At 43.8% G+C, this 26,854-nt stretch overlaps 1 protein-coding gene across 2 annotated transcripts in view; it reads left to right on the forward strand.

The window, feature by feature from the left end:
• The first annotated feature begins 4,816 nt into the window (after positions 1–4,816).
• SLC25A20 (solute carrier family 25 member 20) overlaps positions 4,817–26,854 on the forward strand; it is a 28,448-nt gene continuing 6,410 nt past the window's right edge. The window contains exons 1-4 of one of the 2 annotated variants that reach the window (XM_054504769.2): positions 4,817–5,046; positions 9,712–9,804; positions 14,592–14,719; positions 17,986–18,076. In XM_054504769.2, the coding sequence (XP_054360744.1) occupies positions 4,942–5,046; positions 9,712–9,804; positions 14,592–14,719; positions 17,986–18,076 (417 nt within the window). In that variant the 5' untranslated portion in view covers positions 4,817–4,941. The remainder of the gene's footprint in view (positions 5,047–9,711; positions 9,805–14,591; positions 14,720–17,985; positions 18,077–26,854) is intronic. The other variant, XM_045862462.3, reaches the window with a different exon arrangement.

Here is a 26,854-nt window from a genome sequence, read left to right on the forward strand (position 1 = left end):
GCCCTTTTCAGTTGAAAGATGTGAGTTTCCTACGGAGATATTTTCTTCTTTATTTCTTTGATTATATCCTTCTCTCCTTACTTTGTCCTTTCCTACTGGAAATACTATTAGTAATACTATTACTCTGTCCTTTCCTACTGGAAATACTATTAGAGAGGTGGGAACCTCTGAATCTGTCCTCTGTGCCATAATTTCCCTCTCTTTTTCAGCTTGTCTTTTTTTTCACATTGCCTTTTTAAAGAGATTTATCAACTTGATCATTCAGCTTTCTAATTTTCTTTCTAGGAGTGTCCATACTTTAATTCAGCTCACCTGTGAAGTACTTTTAAATTCAAGATTTCTTGTGGGTTCTTTTTTCCTGGATGCCATTTACCTTCAGGTTGTTGAGTTTGAGATCCCTGTGGGCAGCAGGGGTGGAGCCCATGATGAGTAGAGATTGGAGAGATTTTAGCCCAGACTTAGAATCTGAGGCCAGGAAGAAAGAAAGAAGAAAAAAGGACCAAAGAAGGGACATTAGGAAGATTAGTCCATATTTGATTTCCAGAGTTTAGGAATAGGCTTCTCATCTGAGGTCCAAGGATGGCTTCGAGTTCTCATGAGACTGAAAGCACACCTGCAAATATATATGTACATTTTTCTGGGGAAGGGGTACCAGGGATTTTCCACCCTGAAAATGGCTAAGAACCACTGGTTGGACAATGTCAAGCATGTGGAAGCAACTCAGTATATGTCTCTTGCATCTGCATGTTAGGGAGTAGGAAGGAAACTATGTGCTGAAGGGAAAAGTACATGTAAAGAGGCCTGGGTCAAGGGTGGGAGGCAATTAAGTAACAGGTCTGTGTGGTAACCAGGAGAAGCTCAGTTTGCTCAGAGATGAAGATAGAGTCTAGAGAAAAACAAGGTTGAGGGAGTGCGCTACTATGAGATTATGAAAAGCCTTGACTGCCCAGAGAATACTACTTGTATTTTATTCCGGTGCAATGAGGAGCTAAGGATGATTTTTGGCAGGAAATGGCATAGTCAGATTAAATTTCATGTCAGTTTTCTATTTTTTTTTTAAAGATTTTATTTATTTATTTGCCAGAGAGAGAGAGGGAGAGTACAAGCAGGGGGAGTGGCAGGCAGAGGGAGGAGCAGGTTCCTTGCTAAGCAAGGAGCCCGATGTGGGACTCGATTCCAGGACCCTGAGATCATGACCTGAGCCGAAGGCAGACGCTTAACCATCTGAGCCACCCAGACACCCCTTCATGTCAGTTTTCTAGTTGTGGGTAAGCCTGACCAGATAAATAGGCAGGAAGACCATTTGTTTAGTGGATTATCAGTTACCCTTTGAGGATTTAATAGGACCTGGTGGGCTTAAGTAGAGTCCACATTGTGGTCTGTCATGGAGGTTACCAGCAGGGGTACTAGGAGGGCTGTTTTATATCAAAGACCATCTCTCCTAGAAGCTGCTGTGAGTGCAGGTTGACTCTAAATTAGCTTCTCTTCTGTAGCCAAAGTATTACAAGCAGTAAATGAGAGAAATAAGGTCCCATTACAAAATCCTGAATCTTGGACCTTTGCTCAGTAAAACTCCTGAGGTCAATTCAGTGATTAGCACAGAGTTTTGCAAACAGGAAGAGTTCAGTGAACATGTGGCCCTCTCCTGGTTGAAATTCCCCATAATCTATGGGAAACAAACACAAAGATGATCACTGGGGAAGAAAGTCAGGAGGAAATCTCAGGTCTCAGGAGCTGACAATCTGCTTTGCACTTGAGCTCTCTTCTAACTGCCCTTTCTTGTTCTAATGTCTGAGATTCTTGTCCTCGGCCATACTGAAGCCCTCTGAAGACAGAAAACCACTTTGTAACTTACTCAACAACAATCATCCTTTTTTTTTTTTAAAGGAGGGGGTGGAAAGATAGAGGAAGAGAATCTTCAAGCAGACTCTCCGCTGAGTGTGGAGCCCAACACGGGGCTTGATCCTATGACCCATGTGATCATGACCTGAGCTGAAAGCAAGAATCAGTTGCTTAACCGCCTGAGCCACCTAGGTGCCCCAGGAGAGAAAGAATCCTTTAAGCGGGTTCCACTCTCAGCGTAGAGCTGAACACGGGGCTTGATCTCATGACCCCAAGATCATGGCCTGAGCTGAACTCAAAAGTCAGACACTTAACCAACTGAACCATGCAGGAGCCCCAACAGCAATCAGACTTTTAAGCACCTACTGTGTGTCAGGTGTTATGCTACCTTACTTTATAATTGGCCTATGAGCTGTCTCCTTGCCTATCTTAAACAGTTTTCTTCTGTTTCAGAGGTTCTTAACAATGGGTGCTTCACCAACCCAGTCACAAAGCTTTAAAGACTCTTGTGCCAGGACTCAGTTCCAGAGATTCAGAGTCCTAGAGATCCCAGGGATTTAGAAGAAGCTTGCTGGGTGATGCCACACACACTAGATACCACCCACACCACCTTAGGGACCTTGTCTTATCAGCGGTGCTTTCTCTCTCTTTTCTTGATATTTCCCTCAGCCTCAGTCCCATCTTAAACACTGAAATCTAAACCTTCCTTTAAGTCTTTGTTCTTTTCGCTTCCCTGCCAAACCCCTCGAACCAGTAATTAATTGACTCTCAGTGCCCTGCCTTCTTGCGGCCTGTTCAGTACTCAACCCATTACATCAACACTCCTGGCAAGCTTCTTCTAAATGTCACCAATGACTAATAGTTAAACTTAAGGAGTGTTTAAAATTCCTTAGCTTGACCCAGCATTTGACCCTTTCATCCTTTTTACTGAAAGGCATCATTCTCTCTTTGGTTTCCTCTAAAACTCTAGTAGCAACTTCTGTTTTGGGGGCTCCTCCTAACATGCCAGCCCATTTCCCCATGGTATAGTCTTCCAGGGGTTGCATATACATCTCTTTGCTGCAGCCTTCCTGGCTCTGTCTCTGGCTTCACCTCTCCCCTGGTTCCCAATCTGTACACCTGATAATGATCAAATATGTCCTCAGGGTTCCATGAGTACAGCAATTGCAGTTTCTGAAACCCAGAGTTGCTGCAGGTTTCTGGTAATATTAGCCTCTGGGTTCTAGCTCCTTTTCCATCCACCAGTGACCCTTGCCTCAGTTCATGACTTCCCTTCCTCTTTCCTGGACTGCAGTAATTCTCTCTCATCTGGTTTCCCTGCTTCCAGTCTCTCCCAACACAAATTCATCCATCTAAAATAGACTTTCTAAAATAAATCTGATCATGTCACCACTGTGCTTAAAACTGTTCCATGGCTTCCCATGACCTCTTAGAAAAAGGTGTATGGCATAGAGTAGACAGGCTTTGGGCCCTTGCCTCAGCCTCCTTGCCCTCTATCGGGTCAGCTTGGCAGTGAGGTACCTGCCACATGTCTGTTGTTTTTGTTTAAGTTTTACTTATTTAAGTAATCCCGACATGGGGCTTGAACTCACAACCCCGAAATCAGGAGTCTCAAGCTCTTCCAACTGAGCCAGCCAGGCACCCCTATTCACAGCTTTTTAATTGAATATTTTCAAACATACAGAAATGATGAAAGAGTAAGATAGTGAATACTTGGATACCATCCACCTAGAGTCATTAAGGCAAAAATATTAGCATCATCCTTAACTCCTCTCTCACATACCTTATGTTCTATTCATTAACAATTCCTTTAGGTTCTTCTTTCAGAATATATCCAAAATCCAAATACTTCTCACCACCTCCTTTTCTGTGTCCCATCCAAGCCAGCACCTCTGACCATTACTTTTAGCTTCGTCCAGGCTCCCTGCTTCCTCCTTGCTCCCTACAGTGCTGTTAACTCACTATGTCACTCTCCTGCTCAAAACCCCAGAAAGGCAGGGCACCTGGGTGGTGCAGTCAGTTGAGTGTCGGCCTCTTGGTTTTGGCTCAGGTCATGATCTCAGGGTCCTACGGTGGAGCCTCGCATTGGGTTCCGCTCTCAGCATGGAGTCCACTTGAGTTTCCCTCTCCCTCTCTCTTCCCCTCCCTCCCCCCACGCTCTAGCACACGCACTCTCTCAAATAAATAAATCTTTAAAAACAAACAAAGAAACAAACAAACCCAGAATGGCTTCTGTCTCCCATCTTCTTCAGAGGAGAGGCTGATGTCCTCATAGTGGCACCAAAGCCTGTTTAATGTGCCAGTATTATCTCATGTCTTTACCTGCTACTTCTTCCTCTCCCTCACTCTGCTATAGCCACAAAGGCCTCTCTGGGGTTCCTCAAACAGGCAAGCCACAGTCCATCTCAGGGCTTTTGCATTTTCTTTTCCTCTGCTTCTTAGGTCCCTCACCCTCCACCCTATATCTTTGGACAGGACTCCCTCCCTCACCTCCTCAGTGAAACCTTCCCTTACCTACTTAAAACTGCCTATCACTCACCTGCTCTCTCCCATACTCTCCAACCCTCTTTCCAGGTTTTTCTCCAAAGCAGTTATCACCATTTGATACACTATGCAGTTTTCACTTATTTATCTTTGTTATGCTCTGTAAGCTCCACATGGACAGGGACCCGAGGGCTGAGCTACCAGCTATGCCTCCAGCACCTGGAAAGGCGTCTGGAACACAGCAGAGCGCTGTTGGCCTCAGTGGAGTGACTGGAGGAATGGGAGCCCAGATTAGAAAACATTCAAGTCCGGGAAGACTTCCTGGAGGAGTAAATCTAACCGCCCGCTCTCCCAAACACGGCCCAGAGGGTGTGCAGGCCAGCTCCGCTTCCCCGAACCACGCCGGTCGGGGGCGGGGCCTCGACCGGAAGCCGCCCTCCCCAGCGGAAGCCGGACCCTGCAGCCTGTGCCCTCCTCCCAACCTGTCTCCGGCTCTTGCCCCGCCCACCCGAAAGTGGGTGAAAGGTCGGCGCTGCAGGCACTGTGGCTGGGGCTGTGGAGCAGGACGGGTTTGGAACAGACCGACACAGTGCCGGTGAGGTGGACGGACGGGCCATGGCAGACGAAGCGAAGCCCATCAGCCCGCTCAAGAACCTGCTGGCCGGCGGCTTTGGCGGCATGTGCCTGGTATTTGTGGGGCACCCGCTGGACACCGTCAAGGTGCGAGGTGGCTGGGGCGCCGGCTGGGGGAGGAGGCCCGAGAGGGGCGCAGACAGTAGCCTCTCCCACGAGGCGCAGCCCGGGATAGAAGCGGGGCCCGTGGGAGTTTACATGAGAAGTCCAGGGAATCTCCCTTTCACTCTTTTCGAGGATCGGGGGTGGGGGGGAGTGGGGGGAAGCGCAGAGAGAGCAGCATCTAACCGTCCATCAAGGGCTCTGATTTAAAGTTCTCTGTCCGGCAGAGTCAGTCTCCTGACCCTGCGCCACTTCTCTGGGGATAGGAAAGAAAAAGCGCCTCCTCAAAGCTCTGATATCAGCAAACTTATAACATTATCAGCAGGATTGAAACAGGTCACCTGTTAAAGCCCGCCTCAGAAAGAGAGCTAGGCAGAGGCGCAGTTATTCTAGAGATGTCTTTGGACATTCTCTGGGCCCGCATCACCATCTCCTCATTTTGCCCGCTGGGGGTTGGCCATCTTCAGCCTGTCACCTCCAGTTAACCTGACAGCCTCTGGTGGGAGGTGATGATAACCTCAGAGATGTAATCCCTTCCAAGGAAAGCAAGTGACTGATTTTGCCCAGGGCCAGGATTATCCTCACAACTCCCACATGAGGAAGCCATAATCAAACAGGCTCTGGGAAGGAGGAAACTCACCAGGACCAGTTCCCTGGTTTTCCTCACATTCTGCCTCAATTCTTCCCACTTTTAGCACTTTTAGCAAGGCCTGCCTGGAGACCAAAGTCCATGCCCTGCGACTTAGCATTCGAAACTTTATCCGAGTTTTCTAACCTTACTCCTGGACACACATTTGGAGGAAATTGACAGATCATGTCCAGGGTGAGCCTGTGGGGAGCAGACATAAGTCTTTCAGAGTGGGAAGTCTGTGTAGGGGATTTATTAGAATATTGGTTGGGTTTCTTCCCCAGGAGATTGCTCTGGGGACATTTCCTCTTGCAGGTTTGGGCAGCAACCTCTTTGCTGCCGTTCATCTGGGAGAAGAGTCGGAGTCATTCTACAGGAAGGTCAGGTTTAAAACAACCAGGCTGGTTAGGGCACCGTGAAACATAAAATCAGATGTTTATTCAGCTGATGGTAAATGCTGTGTGTGTTAGTGCTTCCCAGAAAGTGGCCGTTTTAGGCAGCACTGTCTAGTAAGAGAGAAGTGTCTGGTCTCTCATCCTACTCTTGAGCCATGTAGCCAGACGTCTTGTTAGTTCCAGGCATTTGGGACCTCTCTTGAGACAAAACAAAACCCTTCTTGGCTGCTTTACACAAATGTTGCTCTTAACTTCTATATCCTCTTGCCCTTCCTCCCCACAGATGTGACTTTCAGGAAGGGCCCAGTGATCTCTGTACTGAAGTGTAAATGACTGAAAATGTTCCCGGCACTTTTATCAGCCAGAAAGCCTCTTTTAAGCTTAAACAAAACCACAAATTGTGGATTGCAGGCCTTTTGACCTCAGAGAGCCACATGGGCTCCAGTCAAAGCCTGGTCTAGGAGCACCTTCAAAGGTCCAAGGTCACTAGTTACAGCCTAAGACGGAGTTGGAGCTTGGAAAGGTTGTATGGCAGGTGGCTAAGGGCTGGCTGAGTTCTGACTGGAGAAGTAGAAAAACCCAGACATTCTGGGCCTGGGGAGGGCAAGAGTGAAGGCAGATACAGGCTTGGCAGTGGGAGTCAGGCTGTAAAATAACATCAACCATGGGGTACTTTTTTTTTTTTTTTTAAGATTTTATTTATTTATTTGACAGAGAGAGACACAGTGAGAGAGGGAACACAAGCAGGGGGAGTGGGAGAGGGAGAAGCAGGCCCCCCGCTGAGCAAGGAGCCCGATGTGGGGCTCGATCCCAGGACTCTGGGATCATGATCTGAGCTGAAGGCAGATGCTTAACTGACTGAGCCACCCAGGCGCCCCAACCATGGGGTACTTTAATGTTCTTGCTGGCTTGGATGGCCAATGTCATGATGGGACAAGGATGAGATTTACACAAAATAACAGAAAGGGATCAACAGTTTTGATCCACTTCTCCCTCCCTACCAAGCAAGGGAGTTTGTGTCTGACCATGGAGGATCTGAAAGCCAATATAAGGGATTTTAGATATAAAGCAGTGGGAGCCTCTGGACATTTCTACTGTTCTGTTCTATAAACTCAGATTTGCATGTCCTCTCCATTGCCTACAGAGTGATTCCTTATTGTGACATGTGAGGCCCTAACAAATATGAGAATAAGAGATTCTAAAGAAACAGAGGAACAGCATGCTGAAAATGGTGTTTTGAAAAAGTTAGTATGATAACAATCTGAGAAGGACTTGGAAGCAGAAGAACTCTGAGCAGGAAAAACAGCCAGGAAATAGACTGCAGAAGTAACTGGGTATATCAGTTATCTATTGCAGTATAACAACTTACCCCAAAACTTAGTGATATGAAACAACAGCAGTCATTAACTCTCACAGTCTTTGTGAGGCAGGATTTTGGGGGCAGCTTAGGCAGATAGTCTGGCTCAGGGTCACTTGTGAGGTTGCAGATATTGGCTGGGATCCAGAATGTGTAAAGAACTATTATAACTCAATACAAAGACAAATAGCCCAATTAAAAAATGGGCAAAGGACTTAATATTCAGTAAGTATTAGGCAAATTTATAGAGACAGAAAGTAGATAAGTGATTGCCAAGAGCTGATTGGAAAGAGGAATGGGGAGTAACTACTAATGGTGTGGTGTTTCTTTTTGGGGTGATGAAAATGTTCTAAATTGATTTTAAGGAAGGTTGCACAATTCAAAATACTAAAATCCATTGAATTGTGCCCTTTAAAAGGGTGAATTTTTGGTATGTAAATTATATCTTAATGAAGCCATTAAAAAAAGTACTGAACCAGGCTGCCTGGCTGGCTTAGTTGGTAGAGCATGTGACTTTTTTTTTTTTAATATTTTATTTATTTGAGAGAGAGAGAGAGTGCTCCAACACAAGCAGGGGGAGGGGCAGAGGTATAGAGGGAGAGAAGCAGACTCCCCACTGAGTGGGGAGCCTGATGCGGGGCTTGATCCCAGGACCCTGAGATCATGACCTGAGCCGAAATCAAGAATCAGAGAGCATGTCACTCTGGATTTTGGGGTCATGAGTTTGACTACCACGTTGGGTGTAGAGATTACTTTAAAAAAAAAAAAAAGGTACTGGACCAAAGACAGCGCACCTCCCCCCCATAATAGGTGTTGTTTGGGACTGCAGTCATCTGAAGGATTGGTTTCCATGTGGTTCATTCACTTGCTGGCATGTTCCTGCTGGCTGTGTCAGGAGGCCTTCTTTCCTCCACACATGGCCTCTCTAGGCTGCTTGCGTGTCCTCATGACATGGTGGCTGACTTCCCCCAAAGCAGATAACCTGCGATCGAGACAGGCAGAACCTGGCCTTTTTATCACCTAGCCTTGGAAGTCATATAACATCAATACCACCACACTCTACTTGATAGAAGTGAGTTCACTGGGTCTGGTCCACATTTAAGGGGAATGAATTAGGACTGACCTTTGAAGGGGAAAGAGCATCAAAGAATTAGAGGACATAATTGAAAATGGTTTACAACTTGCTCTGGGAGAGAACTCAGAGAGAGAGAGGAAGAAATTAGGATTCTGGAAGAATCTCGAAGGACCACTTTAACAGATTTGGTGCCCATGTCAAGAGCAACAGGAAGTAGTCGGAGGTGATGCTATGGTTTCAAATTCTGAGAAAGAGGATGGCTAGGTGGCTCTGGCACAAAGGGCACATTCTTTTTTTTTTTTTTGACAGACACACAGTGAATGAGGGAACACAAGCACGGGGAGTGGGAGAGGGGGAAGCAGGCTTCCTGCTGAGCAGAGAGCCCCATGCAGGGCTCGATCCCAGGACCCTGGGATCATGACCTGAGCCGAAGGCAGACGCTTAACGACTGAGCTACCCAGGAAAGGGCACATTCTTTAGGAGGGTGAGATTCCAGAGGTGATTTGAGTAGGGAGATCTTCTCCAGGCAGTTGGAAATGTAGCCCTAAAGATGGGAAAGAAGGTCTGGATATGACCAAGTGATAGTCATCACTGAATAGAAGCTGAAGCCCTGCAGTCTGAGTTTTCTGAAAGGGATTGTGGACCAGTTGGGTAGGGCGCTAAGCCTTGAAGAATGCCTGGAGTAGAAAAGGAGATAAAGAAGGGAGGTTTCAAGAAGACATAGTTTGAAGCATTGGATATACCAAAAGGCCGAGAAGGATGAGAACCAAGAAAAGTAGGATTAAATCCACCTTACTCCAGAATGCCTCTGTGGAGTGCCTTACCTAACCACAAGCATGCCACCACAGATGGAAGGGTCAGGGGTGGCAGGAGCTGGAGCTTTGCATCAGCCAGGCCTTATTACTGGCACTAAACCCAGTCTTCTCATCTGTAAGCTGGGAATACCTATCCCATTGGGTCCCTGTGGGATCCATTAGGTAAGAAATAAATGGAAGTAACTGGATGAGGGGGAAGAAAAGCATGCTACTCATGACCTGTGAGTGCAGACTTTGGATAAACTGGAAGAAAGAGAAGTCTGAATCTAGCAGGCTAAGTGAATGCCGAAGACACGTACACAGGCACAGCTTTCTCTGTTCAGAGTTTGGAAGGAAGTTTTCTTTCTGGGAGTTGACTGTATTTTCACTTCTGTTTTCAGGTCCGACTGCAGACACAGCCCCCGAGTTTGCCTGGACAGCCTCCCATGTATTCTGGGACCTTCGACTGCTTCCGGAAGACTCTTGTTAGAGAGGTATGGTATCCAAGTGCTGGGCACTCCTCCTACTCAGAGGACTACATTCACAGAGCTGGTTTGTTATCCCCCTGGGGGGAGAGAGTGACTTTCTGCTGGAGGGCTAGCGCATAGCTGCTGCTGTCTCATTGTGCCGTCCTGTGCCTTCCTGTTGTGGCGCTGGAGTCTTTGATAGTTCCAGCCACTGTTTTATATGGAAGACTGAAGCTAATAAAATCGTTCTCTCATTTGGAAGGCAGAATTAGCCCAGAGGGAATTGGTGGGGAATGATTAGAGATGTGAAATGGAAGAAAATACAAATCTGGATCAGTCGGTTCAATAGAGGTCAGTGTCACAAGTTCACGTAAAGTCTCTGGGTGCCTGGCTGGCTCACTTGGTGGAGCATGTGATTCTTGAACTCACAGTCATGAATTCAAGCCCTACGCTGGGCATACTTAAAAAAAAAGAGAAAGAAAGAAAAGAGAAAAGAAAAGGAAAAAAATGTAGTCATAAAGAAGTTCATATAGTGGCGCCTGGGTGGCTCTGCCTGCCTCTCTGCCTACTTGTTCTCTCTATCTCTCTGTCAAATAAATAAATAAAATCTTTAAAAAAAAAAAAAAAAGAAGTTCATGTAAAGTCTAGAGGAAAAGTCAGCCAGTCTGAGGAACAGTGAGAGAAGCCAGTGAGTCTTCAAACTCCTAGACAAAGACACTAAATTTGTTTGGGGTTATTGAATTATATAATAACTTTTCAGGTATTTCTTAGAGTGAAAACATGAGATTTTATTTATTTATATATATATTTTTAAAGATTTTATTTATTTATTTGAGAGAGAGTACACGTGAGAGAGCCCAAGCTGGGGGAGCAGCAGAGGGAGAGGGAGAAGCAGGCTCCCTGCTGAGCAGGGAGCCCGATGTGGGGCTCAATCCCAGGATCCTGGGATTATGATCTGAACAGAAGGCAGATGCTTAACTGAGTGAGCCACCAAGGTGCCCCTATTTATTTATTTATTTTTAAAGGTTTTATTTATTTATTTGAAAGAGAGAGAGGGAAAGCACCTGAGCAGGGGAGGGGGGAGGGGAGGAGCAGAGGGAGAGAGATAAGCAGACTCCCTGCTGAGCAGGGATCCTGGCTCGATCCCAGGACCCTGGGATCATGATGAGCCAAAGGCAGACATTTGGGGCGCCTGGGTGGCTCAGTTGGTTGGGCGACTGCCTTCGGCTCAGGTCATGATCCTGGAGTCCCGGGATCGAGCCCCGCATCGGGCTCCCTGCTCGGCGGGGAGTCTGCTTCTCCCTCTCCCACTCCCCATTTGTGTTCCCTCTCTCGCTGTGTCTTTCTCTGTCAAATAAATAAATAAAAAAAAAAAAAAAAAAAAAAAAATCTTTAAAAGGCAGACATTTAACTGACTGAGCCGCCCAGGCGCCCCTAAAAACATAGGATTTTATTTATTTTATTTTATTTTTAAGATTTATTTATTTATTTGAGAGAGAGCATGAGAGGGGGAGAGTCAGAGGGAGAAGCAGACTCCCCGCTGAGCAGGGAGCCCGATGTGGGACTCGATCCCAGGACTCCAGGATCATGACCTGAGCTGAAGGCAGTCGCTTAACCAACTGAGCCACCCAGGCGCCCGAAAACATAGGATTTTAAAAAAGTTTTTTTACTAGTGATATTTATTACTCACTTCATTAGTACATATGTTAAAAGACCTTGTTGAGAACTTTTCCTTTGCTTCCTAAAATATAACTCTCATAAAAATACTCTATTAAACATACAGTCCTTATTAAATGTAGAGAAACTGAGAAGTAGATGTCACCCAGATAAAGAGGGGATGCTGGTTAAGTGATGGACTCATCCTTGGGGGAGAAGTTGTTCCCAGGGTTCCTGTAGGACCCATGCCTGAGGTGGTGCTGCCTTTTCTTCTGTGCTGCCCAGAGCAGAACCTGACCAGTGTCTGACTGAGGCTTTAGGCTTTGGGTCTGCTCAGAGTCCTCTGCCCTAGAGGAAGAGAGGCAGGATTATATGCGTCTTGTCAACAGACACTGAGTACATGGTTAGCGGCTTGGCAGTGTGCTGGGTCCTGGGGGCTTGGTGAGAATGGCTTGTATAAACCCAATTCCCTGCAGAGTTGAATAGGCTTCCTTAGTCCATATGTGTGCGTGTCCCAGCTTTGCTGTGCAGACTGAGCTCTCTGCTTTCTAAAGCTCCCGGAGGTCTTGGTGCTGCATGGAAGTGGGTGGGTGGGCCAGCATAGTGGAAGGAAGGCTAGTGGAGTTGTCAGGAGGCATGGGCTTAGCCCCTTAGGACTTGGGCATCCTTCTCAGCCCAGGTGGGGAGCTGTGGGCTTTGGAAGGATTTTGTCACATGCTGCTTTTGTAGATCCTCCTCAGAACCTTCTTCTTCCCCTTCATTCTTTCCAGTTTACTGCCTTTGCACTTTGTCCTCAGAGAGTCTGCTTACAGCCTGTGGCAATGTTAGACCTTTGCAGGATCCAGGAGTGCTGACTGGTACAACTGGCCCCTTCAGAAGGCTGGTTGTGAATGCCCAGAGTCTGCAGAGAGACAGATCCTTCAGCCTGTGTCTGTGGACCCTCCCAGTGTGTAGCACCACCCTGTTTCTCCTGAAGCTCTCTCTCTCTTTTTAAAAGATTTTATTTATTTGAAGAGAGCGTGTGTGAGCACGAGCCAGGGTGGGGGGTGAGCAGAGGGAAAGGGACAAGCTGACTTTGCGCTGAGCGTGAGCCCAATGCAGAGCTCAATTTCAAGACCCTGGGATTAGGACCTGAGCTGAAGTCAATGGACTGAGACACCCAGGCACCCGACCTGCAGCTCTCTCTTAAGGAACAGCTTTTTTTTTTTTTTTTTTTTTTTTCCAGATTTTATTTATTTATTTGAGAGAAAGCAAGAGCACAAACAGGAGCAAGGGGAGGGGGAGAGGGAAAGGCAGACTCCCCACTGAGCAGGGAGCCCAATGTGGGGCTCAGTCCCAGGACCCTGGAATCATGACCTGAGCCGAAGGCAGACACTTAACCAACTGAGCCACCCAGGTGCCCCAAGGAACAGTTTTAATATATTTTTTAAGATTTTATCCATTTATTGAGAGAGAGTGAGTGAGCATGAGTGTGTGTGAGCGTGCACAAGTGCACAAGCTGGGGGAGGGGCAGAGGGAAAGGGAGAGGGAATCCCAAGCAAACTCTGAGCTGAGTGTGGATCTCACGACCCTGAGACCATGACCCAAGCAAAACCTAGAGCCGGATGCCCAATTGACTGAGCCACCCAGATGCCCTTTTAGTTTTGTTTTTAAAATTATTCCTTATTGGGGCGCCTGGGTGGCTTAGTTCGTTGCCCCGCTTGTTCGCTCTCTCACTATCTCTCTCTCTCAAATAAATAAATAAAATCTTTAAAAAATTATTCCTTATGTTGTATTGAAGTGATACAAGCCCTTGGGTTTGTTATTAAAAGGCTTGTAACAAAGTAGCAAAGTGATTTATTCCCCCTTCTCCACAGGCAGCTGTTTCCAGCTCTTCCAGTTTGTGCTGTTTCTACCTAAATAATATATATTTACTACTATATTTTATACATCCTTACATGTTTTAGCTACCGGTTTGTGGTAGATGATTTTAAGTCTTACATTCCTTTATCCCTTCTTTCTGCCCTGCCCATATAATTTTATCGTATTTTGTGGTTTAATCCAATTCACTGTTTTCATGATTACGACTTCATATATGTTTTTTCCTGTTAAGTAACTAATGTACTCTGAGGTACATTTTATTTCTTGTTTGACTGTTTTACTTGAGGTTGGGTTAGTGATTGTGTCAGTTTCTTTTGCTTATGTTTCTTTGAATTGCTGTCTCTGTTACCCTATATCTGAAAAGCTCTGTGGCGTACCTTTCTGTTTGGTTTTCCACACTGCCAAAACAGTTAAATCTGTTGTTCCACTGTGAGTTGTTCTGCTTTGTTTTTCTCGGAAACATCCCTTCTGGAGTCCTCCATCCTCATACTCCCACGTGGACTGGCTTCTTTCTAGACTGACAGTACTCAATGCCATCTTGGAAACCCCATTCACCTCTCTTGTGCTGAACCCTTAGTCTCCTGGGTCCCAAATCTTCCTCTTCCCTGGTTTGCTAACCTTGTATGGTTGGGATATCTATCTATTTATTGGCTACTACAAAGTTGATTTTATCACCAAACTGTATGAGTGAAAATTGATGTGCGGTCTTAATATTGTTTCTAACAATAAAACCCCCACGTCTTAATACTTGGAAAATACAAAAACTTCTTAGTTACCTGTCGTCTCACTCCAAGGAAGTCAGATCACATCGTACATCTTGTTTTTTAGCCTGCTTTTTTAGTGGTCTCTAAGTAGACCTAGTAGTCTCTTCTCATGTTACAATGCGATTTAATAGCTCTGATAGTCCATTTATGGAATTCCCATCGTTTGTCTTGTTAGTGTCCTATTTGGGAGTTTTTTGGTTTATTCCAAAATTTTGGGAGCTTATGATTGCCTGATGTCATTCTCTTTTTACATCTCTGAGTATTTTCTTAGAATAAATTTCTCGACAGAATTTCCTGATGAAAGAGTATGCTGCATATTGCCAGATTGTCTTCCAGAATGAAAGCTGTTTCCAATTTCTTCCGTGGTGTATAAGAGGACAACTATTTCTGGGGTTTTCTTCCTATTTAAAGCTCTCTTTGCTTGGAGAAGAGGTGAAGGAAGCCACAGGTTAGAGGACACACTACTTCCCCGTTTCAGCGGTATGAAGTGTAGTTGTGTCTATAAACAGCTTCTGCTTCTATGATTCCTTGCAGGGCATCACGGGGCTATATCGGGGCATGGCTGCCCCCATCATTGGGGTCACCCCTATGTTTGCTGTGTGCTTCTTTGGGTTTGGTTTGGGGAAGAAACTACAACAGAAATGCCCAGAGGATGTGCTTAGGTAAGTACTTACAAGCCTGGAGCACTTGAAGCTGTTCTGCCTGATGATGTGACATGGGTTAAAGGAAAAAATCTCAGCAGATAGGGGGTGGCTGTCCTCCTGGGCCCCTAACACTGACTCCTGGTTGCTCCACATGAGGGAGGGACTTGAGTTTCTTTTGCCCTGTGAACCAAAGGGAAAAAGAAAACAACCCAAAGCCCTCCCCCCTCCTCCCTATCAGACTGTCATAATTTCTTCTGTGAAGTAGTTTCTTACTAGGGGTATTAGTAATACCAACCCCATAGCATTGGGAGGTCTGAATGCTACAATGTGTATAAAGTACCATGAACAGTTCCTGGTGCTGCAGTAAAGACAGAGGCAACCTTGTTTTCCATCACCTGGTTGGGAAAAGGGAAGGTCTCAACTTTTGTTTTACATCATTTTTATCATATGATTATAATTATTTCAGATACTGGTTTCTCTGTTAAGTGCAATAAATTAGTGTATTTTCTTTTCATAAACTTTAAGAAGTTGGATTTGGGTATGAAGAGGCACATGAGTCAGGATTACAGCTCAGAATTTACAAAGTAGTTAATAAAAACAGGTCAATTTTTAAAAAATTAAACATTTTTTAACTTTTTTTAAAAAGATTTTGTTTATTTGTTTGAGGGAGAGAGTGAGAGAGAGACAGCATGAGAGGGGGGTAGGGTCAGAGTGAGAAGCAGACTCCTTGCTGAGCAGGTCGGCTCTTTGGGATCATGACCTGAGCCAAAGGCAGACACTTAACCAGCTGAGCCACCCAGGCCTTTTTTAACTTTTAATTGAAATATAGTTGATGTATAATATTAGTTTCAGGTGTCTAACATAGTAATTCAACAATTATACACATGATGAAGTGCTCCCGATGGTAAGTGTAGTCACCATCTGCTACCATACAAAGTTGTTATAGTATTATTGACTATATTATATTCCCTGTGCTGTACTTTTCATCAGACCAGCTTCTTGGGATGCAGGGGAATTCTGAATGGAAATGTGGGATAGCAAGGTGGCTCAGTCTGAGACTTGCAAGGTGACAACTCCTGGGAGGAGTTACAGGCAGCACTGAACCCCCAGAGGCTTAGCCAGGCTGGAGATCCAGGAGCTCAAAGGAGGAAGCCCAGGGTGCTATGTGGTTGTTTTCTGTCACTACTTCAGGCCACAGCATGCTGAGTAAGGGTCTAGGACATAGATACAGATGCTTGTAATATGAAACTATTTCTGGAGTCCTTGTGACCCTTGAATGTGCCCAGCTTCTATAAATAGCCACAGGTGGCCACAAATGTGGACATGTATGGGGTCCTTTTGAAGTTGTGTTTGACTGTTGGTAGTCCAAATATCTCATGGACACATGTCCTCTCTGAGCACCTGGTCTTCTAGCTCATGTGCCAGTTCCTACCTATACCAGGACCATGCACTAAAACCTCCAGTGGGGTCATTGTTAGTACTTTGGCCTGTGGCTTGTATTCCCTGTACAATCACATCAGTGTACAAAGAAACAGCCTTCCTGCTTGAGCAAAGGTCAAGATACTCGGGACCCCACTCCTATAATCTTGCCATGTTCTAAATTCTGAACATCAGCCCTGCCATGTTCCCCTCCCTGCAGTGGTATTTAGGGATAGTGTGGAAATGAGTGCTACCAGGACCGTGGAGTGGATGCCCAAGAGGTCCAGACTCACAGATGCCAACCTGGGGTGGGGTGGGAGGTGGCAGAACGGGCCAGGCAGTCATAGAGTGTCTACAGAGTACCCCGTGCACACACAGAGACCCCATTCAGAGGAAAGTCCTTACTCCCAGGAGGTGGGGGTGTGCCTAACCTGGTATGCGCATCCTGCAAAGAACAGTTGGTCTCATGAGGGGAAGTTCAGTTGCAGAGAGGGCTCCTCTTGGGGATAGTAGTGTGAACTGAGCCTGTGAATGAGGCCATGCATGAAAGCAACTCTCTTGACTGTTAGACAGTCAACCTGTGTGGTAGACTTACCTGCCTGAGGTATATGTGTGGGCCCTGCCTCGGATGAGAATATGGAAAAAACAGGGCTGTTCAACCTGATGCCCTGCCTGGAGAGAAGAACCTGCAGTAGATGTCTCCATACCCCTGTTTGACATCTACTCTCCAGATCTTGGGCTCCTTGTTGGGTGGGGCCTGCCTGAAGGCTCAGCTCGCAGAGGCTTGGGATCAGGAGGGGCCTGAGGCTCTGGAGAGTAACTGAAGATTTTTAGCAACATTTTTTAAATTGTGGGGGCTCTGTTGAAATACTAATTATGGCTTTGTGCTCCATTGCCTGCTGGCCACCCTTGTATTACCAATCCCAGAAAGAAAAGGAGATGCTAGGGGTACCACAGAGAGCGGGGCGGTATAGATGCCTGGAGCCTCAGACTCCTCCGAATACTCGGTGTGGTTCATTCTTTGAGGGCCAGGGTGCGGGTCTGTATCTCTGGCCACTGGGGGACCATTCCCTGCACAAGAGGGCCACAGAACCCATCATGCCTGTCTGGGTACCATCTCTGTCTGGGCCTTTCTCAGCATCTTAGTCCTTGCAACTGTCCTGGCTGCCCCTCAGCCCGTGGAGGTGGCCACAGCTGTCTCCACCAGCCGTGATGCTGTCCTGCTTGTGTCTTGGCTTAAAATGTTCTCAGGACCTTGGTGGTCCAGAGGAAGTGAGATTGGAGGGGAACCGGGGTCAACTGAGACCCAGATCTTGAGTTAGAGGCTTTTTTCCACAACCCTGAATTTTACAAATGGGGAAGCAAGGCTCAGTGAAGCCTAAAAACTTGTCCATAGTCATCGTGCATGGCAGGCCCAGGGGAGGGAACTGTGTCTCACTATAAAGCTGCTCCCGTGGGTGAGGCCATCTGAGTGTGCAGGTAGCCTTCTTGACCAAGCTCATATTGCTCTTGGCACTGAGAATATACCTAGAACTTGGCTTTTGTGCAAAATATGACTTATTTCTGCTGGGCTTCTGCCTAGTCCAAGTGCTTCTTTTTTTCTTTTCTTTTTAATTTAAATTCAAGTTAGTTAACATAGAGTATAGTATTGGTTTAAAGCAATAGAATTTAGTAATTCATTACTTACATATAATACCCAGTGCTCATTCCAACAAGTGCCCTCCTTAATGCCCATCACCCATTTAGGGCATCCCCCAACCCTCAGTGCTTATTTTTTCTTAAAAAGTCATCCTCTTTGCTGGGATCACCTCTGTCCTGGGTGGTTAGTCACAGGTGCTTGCCTTTGGTTTTTGTTTTCAATACAGTTACCCCCAAATATTTGCAGCTGGGATGTTATCTGGTGTATTCACCACAGGAATTATGACCCCTGGAGAACGGATCAAGTGCTTGTTACAGGTAAGGATGGGATCTGGGCTGGGGGGGATGTGATCTGGGGGGAGGTGGCTAGCCTTTTCCATTCAGTATGCAATTTTGTGTGGATGTTTATGTCCTTTCACCCTTTATAAAGGCTTCAGGTCAGGTGTGCAAAACAGTTTCAAGGTTTTCAGGAACATGGAAGCAGTCGTAGTAGAATCGAGAACCAGGACAGTATAACAAACCAACCAAAATGTCACACCTGTGACGTGTCATTCCAGACTTATCCACTCTTATTAACAGCTACTTCAGGAACTCTGGAAGGTGAGTCATGTCTCTTCAGAGGTGGAAGGGAGGCTGCTTCGGCCCATTGTATCTTATGTCTGTACCAGTTGCCCAAAGGCTCAGTGCCCTTGGAGTCCCTGGCTCTTTCACAGGCCAAGGGCGTGAACTGGCTGCCTGCCTTACCATACAGGGCTCCTTTTTTTTTTTTTTTTAAGATTTTATTTATTTATTTGACACAGAGAGAGAGAGAGAGAGAGAGCACAAGCAGGGGGAGTGGCAGGCAGGCAGGCAGAGGGAGAGGGAGAAGCAGGCTCTCCGCTGAGCAAGGAGCCTGATGCGGGGCTCAATTCCGGGACCCTGGGATCATGACCTGAGCCAAAGGTAGCCACTTAACCGACTGAGCCACCCAGGCACCCCAGGGCTCCTTTTAAAACAACAAAAAAATTACTGCTTTTTTCTTCTAATGACTAAAGTGATTTAACACACCACTCTTGCTAGAAAATTTTGATAATGCAAAGAAGCACAGAAAAAAATGTATTTCTCACCCATGATACCATCCCACTGAGGTAACCACTGTTATGCATTCTTTTTGAATTCTAATTTTTTTTGGTAAACACGTATATTAAGAAATATTAACTTTTGAAATCAAATTAGGGTCATATAATGCATTAGTTTTATTTTATTTTATTTTTTATTTTTTTTAAAGATTTTATTTATTTGACAGAGAGAGCACAAGCAGAGGGAGAGAGAGGGAGAAGCAGGCTCCCTGCTGAGCAAGGACCCTGGGATCATGACCCGGGCCGAAGGCAGCCGCTTAACCGACTGAGCCACCCAGGCGTCCCTGCATTAGTTTTATAACCCACTTTTTTCATTTTATGTATCCTAATTTTTTGTGTGGTTATTTTTCTCAAGCTTCATGTTCTGCCTATTATTTCATTACATGGCTGTCATTTACCCAATAATCCCTTATCTGGGAGCATGACAAATTATGTATGATAGTGACGATCTTTGTAGATAAGTTTTTGTATGTGTACCTGATTATTTTCTTAGAGTAAATATCCAGACTTGAAATTATTACGTTTAAAGGTGTATACTTCTTAAAAAAAGATTTATTTAGTTATTTTAGGGAGAGAGAACGAGTGGGAGGGACAGAGGGAGAGGGAGAGAGAATTCCAGGCAGACTCCATGTTGAGCATGGAGCCTGACATGGAGCTCAATCTCATGACTCCGAGATCACGACCTGAGCCAAAACCAAGAATTGGACGCTTAACTACCTGTGCCACCCAGGTGCCCCTAAAGGTGTATATTTTAAAGAAAAAAGTGTATGTGTGTTTTAAAGATTTTAGTTATTTATTTGTCAGAGAGAGAGAGAGAGAGAGCCAAGCAGGGGTAACAGCAGAGGGAGAGGGAGAAGCAGGCTCCCCGCCGAGCAGGGGGCCCGATGTGGGACTCGATCCCAGGACCCTGGGATCATGACCGGAGCTGAAGGCAGATGTTTAACGACTGAGCCACCCAGGCATCCCTAAAAAAAAAATTTTTAATACCTATTACCAAATGATCTGCCTATAAAGGCCTGTCACTTTCTATTCCAGTCAGTAATAGAAGAGCAACCACTTACCAGCAAACTCTGCAGCATCTAATTTACAATCTCTGCCAGTCTGATTGTTGCATTATTTTAAATTTTCATGCTTTTAAGTGGTGGTGAGGTTAATTATTTTGATGAATATTCGTTGTTTGTATTTTTCCTTTGTGAAGTGCCTGTTTGTGTTCTTTGCGCATTTGTTTTTTGACTTACAAAAGGTTTGGACATATTAAGGTTGTTAATTACTTATCATTATATGGCAAGTCTGTTTCATGGTTTGAATTTGTCATTTAATTTTGTGTATTTTTTGAGCTTTTAACAGTGCAAACTTTATTCCAATTTTGTGTATTTTTTAAATTAAACTTTTTATTTTGAGATAATTATAGATCTATGGGCAGTTGTAAAAAATAATACAAAGGAAAAAATCATAATAATACAGAGAGATCACATGTACCCTTTACCCAGTTTTCCCACAAAGGTAACATCTGGTAAAACTGTGGCATAATATTACAACCAAAATATTGATATTGATACAGTAAAGATACAGAACATTTCCATCATGCCATGGCCACATCCACTTCCCTTCTCTCACTCCAGTTCTTAACTACCCCAGCTACGACCAGTCTGTATGCCATTTCTCTAATTTTATAATTTCAAGAATGTTATATAAATAGAATTACACTACAATAAACTTACCAAGTAAGGTTTTTTGGTTTGGCTTTTTTTTTTTTTTTTTTAAGATTTTATTTATTTATTTGACAGAGAGAGACACCGTGAGAGAGGAAACACAAGCAGGGGGAGTGGGAGAGAGATAAGCAGGCTTCCCGCGGAGCAGGGAGCCCGATGTGGGGCTGGATCCCAAGACCCTGAGATCATGACCTGAGCCGAAGGCAGACACTTAACGACTGAGCCACTCAGGCGCCCCTTGGTTTGGCTTTTTTAACTCAACATAATTTTCTGGAGATTTGTTAGATTGTTGCGTGTATGAATTGTTCATTCCTCTTTAATAGTCCATGGTGTGTTTAACTTTTCATCCATTGAAGGACACCTGGGTTGTTTCCAGTTTTTTACTATTAGGAATAAAGATGGTATAAACATTCATGTTCAGAAGTTTTTCTTTCTTTTTTTTTTTTTTTTAAGATTTTGTTTATTTATTTGAGAGAGAGAGAGAGAGCACATGAGACGGGTGGAGGGTCAGAGGGAGAAGCAGACTCCCTGCCGAGCCGGGAGCCCGATGCGGGACTCGATCCCGGGACTCCAGGATCATGACCTGAGCCGAAGGCAGTCGCTTAACCAACTGAGCCACCCAGGCACCCCCAGAAGTTTTTCTAAGAAAATAAGTTTTCGTGTCTCTGGGATAAATGCCTGAGTACAATTTGTTGAGTCATATGGTAGTTGCATGTTTAGTTTTTAAAGAAACTGCCAAACTGTTTCTTAGAGTAGCTATGCCATCTTATATTCCTGCCAGCAATGTATGAGTGGTCCAGTTTCTCTGCATCCTCAACAACATTTGCTGCTGTCACTATTTTTAATTTTAGCCATCCTGATAGTTGTGTAGTGATATCTCATTTTAATTTGTATTTCTCTAATAGCTGAAGATGTTGGACATCTTTTCGATGCTTATTTGCTATCTGTGTATCCTCTTTGGTGAAATGTCTGTTTATGGTTTTGCCCATTTTCTAATTGGATTTTTTTTTATTGTTGTGTTTTGAGACAGTGCTTTATTTTAGATACTAGTGGTTTGACATATACATGGTTTGCAAATATTTTCTCCCAGTTTATAGTTTTTTTCATCCTTTTAACAGAGTCTCTTTTTTTAAAGATTTTATATATTTGTTTTATTTGAGAGAGAGAGAGCGTGTGCTTGAGCAAGGGGAGGGACAGAGGGAGAGGGAGAGGGAGAGAGAATCCCAAGCAGACTCTGCGCTGAGTGTGGGGCCCCATGCAGGGCTGGATCCTAAGATCCTGAGATCATGACCTGAGCTGAAGTCAGATGCTTAACCAGCTGAGCCGCCCAGGTGCCCCCAAATTAAAATTGTTTGCTCAAAAGACTCTGTTAAGGGGCTCCTGGGTGGCTCAGCCGGTTTAGCGCCCAACTCTTGGTTTCTGCTTAGGTGGTGATATCGGGGTGGTGACATCAAGCCCTGTGCAGCCCTGCCCATTGGGCTCTTTGCTCAGCACAGAGTCTGCTTGAGATTCTCTTCCTCTTCCCTACCCCCTCCCCCACTTAAGCTCTTTCCCTCAAATAAATAAATCTTTTAAAAAATCAGTTGGGCAGGGGCGCCTGGGTGGCTCAGTCGTTAAGCATCTGCCTTCGGCTCAGGTTGTGATCCCAGGGTCCTGGGATCGAGCCCCGCATCAGGCTCCCTGCTCAGCGGGGAGCCTGCTTCTCCCTCTCCCGCTCCCCCTGCTTGTGTTCCCTCTCTCGCCTTGTCTCTCTCTGTCAAATAAATAAATAAAATCTTAAAAAAAAGAAAAAAAAGAAAAAAATCAGTTGGGCATATTTGCCAACTTTTTTCTTTCATTGATCTCTGTGTTTATCCCTCCACTAATACTACAGTCTTGATTAATATAGGCATATACTAAGTCCTGAAATTGAGTAGACTGATCCCTCCGACTTTATTCTTTAACAAAAAACAAAAAAACAAAAAAAACAAACTTGTTCTAGCTATTCTAATTCGTTTGTATTTCCATATAAATTTTAGGATAATTTAGAAAATTAAGGGGTGCCTGGGTGTGTCAGTCGGTTAAGCGTCTGCCTTCAGCTTGGGTCATGGTCCCAAGGTCCTGGGATTGAGCTCCACATCGGGCTCCCTCCTCAGCAGGGAGTCTGCTTCTCCCTCTGCCTCTACCCCCTGGCTTGTGCTATCTCTCTCGCTCACTCTCTCTCTCTCTCAAATAAATAAATAAAATCTTAAAAAAAAGAAAATTGAGAAAAATCTTGCTAAGATTTGTGTTAAATCTATAGGTCATTTTGGATGGAATTGACACTTATTATTTTGAGTCTTCCAATCCATGGACATAGTGTATCTCTCCATTTATTTAGAACTTTAAATTTCTTTCATCAGCACTGTGTAGTTTTCAGCTTATAAGTCCTGTACGTGTTTTCTTATATTAGTCCCTAAGTCTTTTCTCTTTTTTGACTTTGAAAAATTGCATTGTGAATGGTACTGTAATTTTAATTTTGTTATCTACATGTTCATAGCTAGTTTATAGAAATACAGTTCATTTTTGTATGTTAATCTTATGTCCTGTGACCTTCCTGAATTCCTTGTTAGTTCTAGGATTTTTTTTTTTTTTAAATAAAATCAGTGAGATTTCCTATGTAGAGAGTCATGTCATTTGCAAATAGGGACAGTCTTATTTCCTCATTTCTGATCTGTTTAACTTTTATTTCCTTCTTTCACTGGCTAGAACTTCTAATACTGTGTTGAGTCAGAATGACAAGAATGGACATTTTTGCCTTGTTCCCAGTCTTAGTATTCACTATTTCATTATTAAATATGTTAGATGTACTTTTTTTTGTAGATGCTCTTTATCAAGTTGAGGAAGTTACCTTCTTTTACTCTTTTTCTGAGAATTTTATCATGAATGGATATTGACTTTTGTCAAATACTTTTCTGCATTGATTGATGTGATTATGTGATTTTTCTTCTTTAACCTGTTAATATGGTGGATTACATCAGCTGATTTTCAAATATTGAATCAGCTTTGCATTGCTGGAATAACCCTACCAACCTGGACATGTTATATAATTCTTTTTATATATTGCTGAATTCTATTTGCTTATGTTTAGTTAAAGATTTTTATATCTATAATCATGAAAGATATTAATCTGTCATTTTTTCTGTATTATTTTATCTGGTTTTGGTATCAGGATAATACTAGTTTCATAAAATGAATTAGGAAGTGTTCCCTCTTCTGTTTTCTGAGAGAGATTGTGTAGAATTGGTGTTAATTCTTTAAACATTTTATAGAATTTTATAATGAAACTAGGCTTAGGGATTTGGGGAGGAGTTTTAAAATTATGAATCCAATTTTCTTAATAGTTACAGGGCTATTCAAATTACTTCTTGTTGGGCAAATTGTGGTAGTTTGTTTTTGTTTTTTCATCTATGTTGTCAGATTTGTGTGTATAGAGGTATTTGTAGTATTCCCTTATTATCCTTTTGATGTCTACAGGGTCTGTGGTGATATCTTCTATTTTATTCCTGGTATAGCAATTTGTGACTTCTCTTTCTTTTTTGCCAGCCTCACTAGAGGTTTGTTAATGTTTTTGATCCTTTCAGGAAAGCAGCTCTTTGATTGATTTTTCTCAACTGTGTTTCTATTTTCGATTTCATTAGTTTCTGCTCATATCTTTATTATTTCCTTTCTTTTGCTTTTTAAGGTTTAGTTTGCTTTTCTTTTTGAAGAGTTTTTGAGGTGAGAGTTTAGATGGTTGGTTTGAGTCTTTTCCTCTTTTCTAATGTATGCAGTCGGTGCTAATGGCTTTCCTCTCAGCAGTGCTTTAGCTGTGTCTCACAAACTTTTATGTGTATATATATATTAAATTTATTTACTTATTTAAGTAATCTCTATACCCAACGTAGGGCTCAAACTCACAACCGCAAGATCAGCACTTGCATGCTTTTCTGACTGAGCTAACCAGGCACCTCTAACATATATTAATTGCCAGTCAGTTCAGTGTGTTTTCTAATTTCCTTTGAGACTTCCTTTTTGAATTATTTAGAAGAGTGTTGTTTAATTTCCAAATATTGGAGATTATTGATTTCTAGTTTAAGTCCGTTGTGATCAGAGGACATACTCTGTATTATTTAAAATCTTTTAAAGTTCTTGAGGTTTGTTTTATGCCCGTGGTCTATTTTGGTCTGTGTTCCATGGGCACTTGAAAGGAAGGTGTATTCTTCTGTTATTTGGTGGAGTGTTCTATAAATGTCAATTAGATCTTGTTGGTTGATGATATTGAGTTCTTCTCTATCTTTGCTGATTTTCAGTCTTTGTGTTCTACCAGTTTGTTGATAGAGGAGGTTGAAATCTCCAGGTATAATTGTTGGTTTGTCTGTTTCTCCTTTCAGTTCTATCAGTTTTGTTGCACATAGTTTGTAGCTTTTTTTTGTTTTTTTAAGATTTTATTTATTTAACAGAGAGAGACACAGCAAGAGAAGGAACATAAGCAGGGCGAATGGGAAAGAGAGAAGCAGGCTTCCCACAGAGCAGGGAGCCCGATGCAGGGCTTGATTCCAGGACCCAGGGATCATGACCCAAGCCAAAGGCAGACACCTAATGGCTAAGCCACCCAGGTGCCCCAGTTTGTAGCTTTTTTGTTTGTTACATACACATTTTGGATTACTATGTCTTCTTGGTAGATTGACCGTTTTATCACTGTATAATGTCCCTCATATTATCATTATGCAACATCCCATAATTTTGCTTACTGTGTTCTTGCTTCCTTCCTTGATGTTTCAGGGTTCCTTCTTTCATTGTTTTCTGTGTAGAGAACTTCCTTTCACTACTTTTTGGGGGAAGCTATTCTTTCAGGGTAGGTCTTCTTTTGGCGACAAATTCTTAGTTTTTCTTCATCTAAGAATGCTTGATTTCCCCTTTATTTCTAAGTATATTTTTGCTAGACATAGGATTCTGGGTTGACAATTCTTTTCTTTCAGTACCTGAAAGATACTGTGCCATTTCTTTCTATCATCCCTAGTTTCTGTTGTCATTCTGATTGTTTAAGTAGGGTGTCATTTTCCTCTTGCCGTTCTTAAGATTTTTTCCTTTTTTTAGAGGGAGGAGGGGCAGAGGGGGAGAGAGAATTTTTTTTTTTTTAAGATTTTTTATTTATTTATTTGACACAGAGAGCATAAGCAGGGGGAGCGGCAGAGGGAGAGGGAGAAGCAGAGAGTGCTCAGCAGGGAGCCTGATGTGGGGCTCAATCCCAGGACCCTGGGATCATGACCTGTGCTGAAGGCAGACACTTAACCAACTGAGCCACCCAGGCGCCCCGGAGAGAGAGAATCTTAAGCGGGGCTTAATGCGGGGCTCTATCTCACAACCCTGAGATGACCTGAGCCAAAATAAAAAATCAGATGCTTAACTGACTGAGCTACCTAGGCACCCCAAGAATTTTTTTTTCTTTAGTTTTCAGAAGTTCATTTGTGATGTGTCGTTGCATGATTTATTTGGGTTTATTTTGTTTAGTATTTGCTCAGCTTCTTGAATCTATGTGTTTATGTTTTGCCACATTGGAAAAGTTTTGGGAAGCTTTTGGCGGTGATTTCTTCAAGTACCTTTTCAGTCCTGTCCTCCTTTCTCCTCTCCTTCTGGGACCCTGAGGCCACAAATACTAGATTTTTTGTTATAGTCACACAGGTCTTGAGGTTCTGTTCAATCTGTTTCAGTTCGTTTTCTTCCTGTTCAGATTGGGTATTTTCCATTGTTGTGTCTTCCAGCGATTTTTTCCCCTCTCTTGCCTCTGTTCTGCTCTTTTTTTTTTTTAAGATTTTATTTATTTCAGAGAGAAAGGGAGAGAATGAGTTGGGGGGTGGGGAGGTAGGGGGTAGGGGCAGAGGGAGAGGGAGAAGCAGGCTCCCTGCTTAGCAGGGAGCCCGATGCAGGGCTCGATCCCAGGACTGTGGGACCGTGACCCGAGCAGAAGGCATACGCTTAACCGACTGAACCACCCAGGTGCCTCTGTTCTGCTCTTGAGTGGGCCATCCATTGAGCTTTTTATTTTGGTTATATTTTTCTTTTCTCCTTTCCTTTCCTCTTCCCAGTTGTATTTTTCAATTATATGGTTTCCATTTGGTTCTTCCTTACATCTTCTATTTCCGGCTAAGACTTTATTTCTTTGCTGTGGCTTTCTATATTTTCATCTGTTTCAAGCATACTTATAATTACTTATTGAAGGATTTTTGCCATGGCTGCTTTAAAATCTTTGTCAGATAAACAAAAAT

This window comes from Mirounga angustirostris, unplaced genomic scaffold (assembly GCF_029215605.1).
Source record: "Mirounga angustirostris isolate CCGP_5_RB_7025 unplaced genomic scaffold, mMirAng1.0.hap1 SCAF_1, whole genome shotgun sequence".
NCBI lineage: Eukaryota > Metazoa > Chordata > Mammalia > Carnivora > Phocidae > Mirounga > Mirounga angustirostris.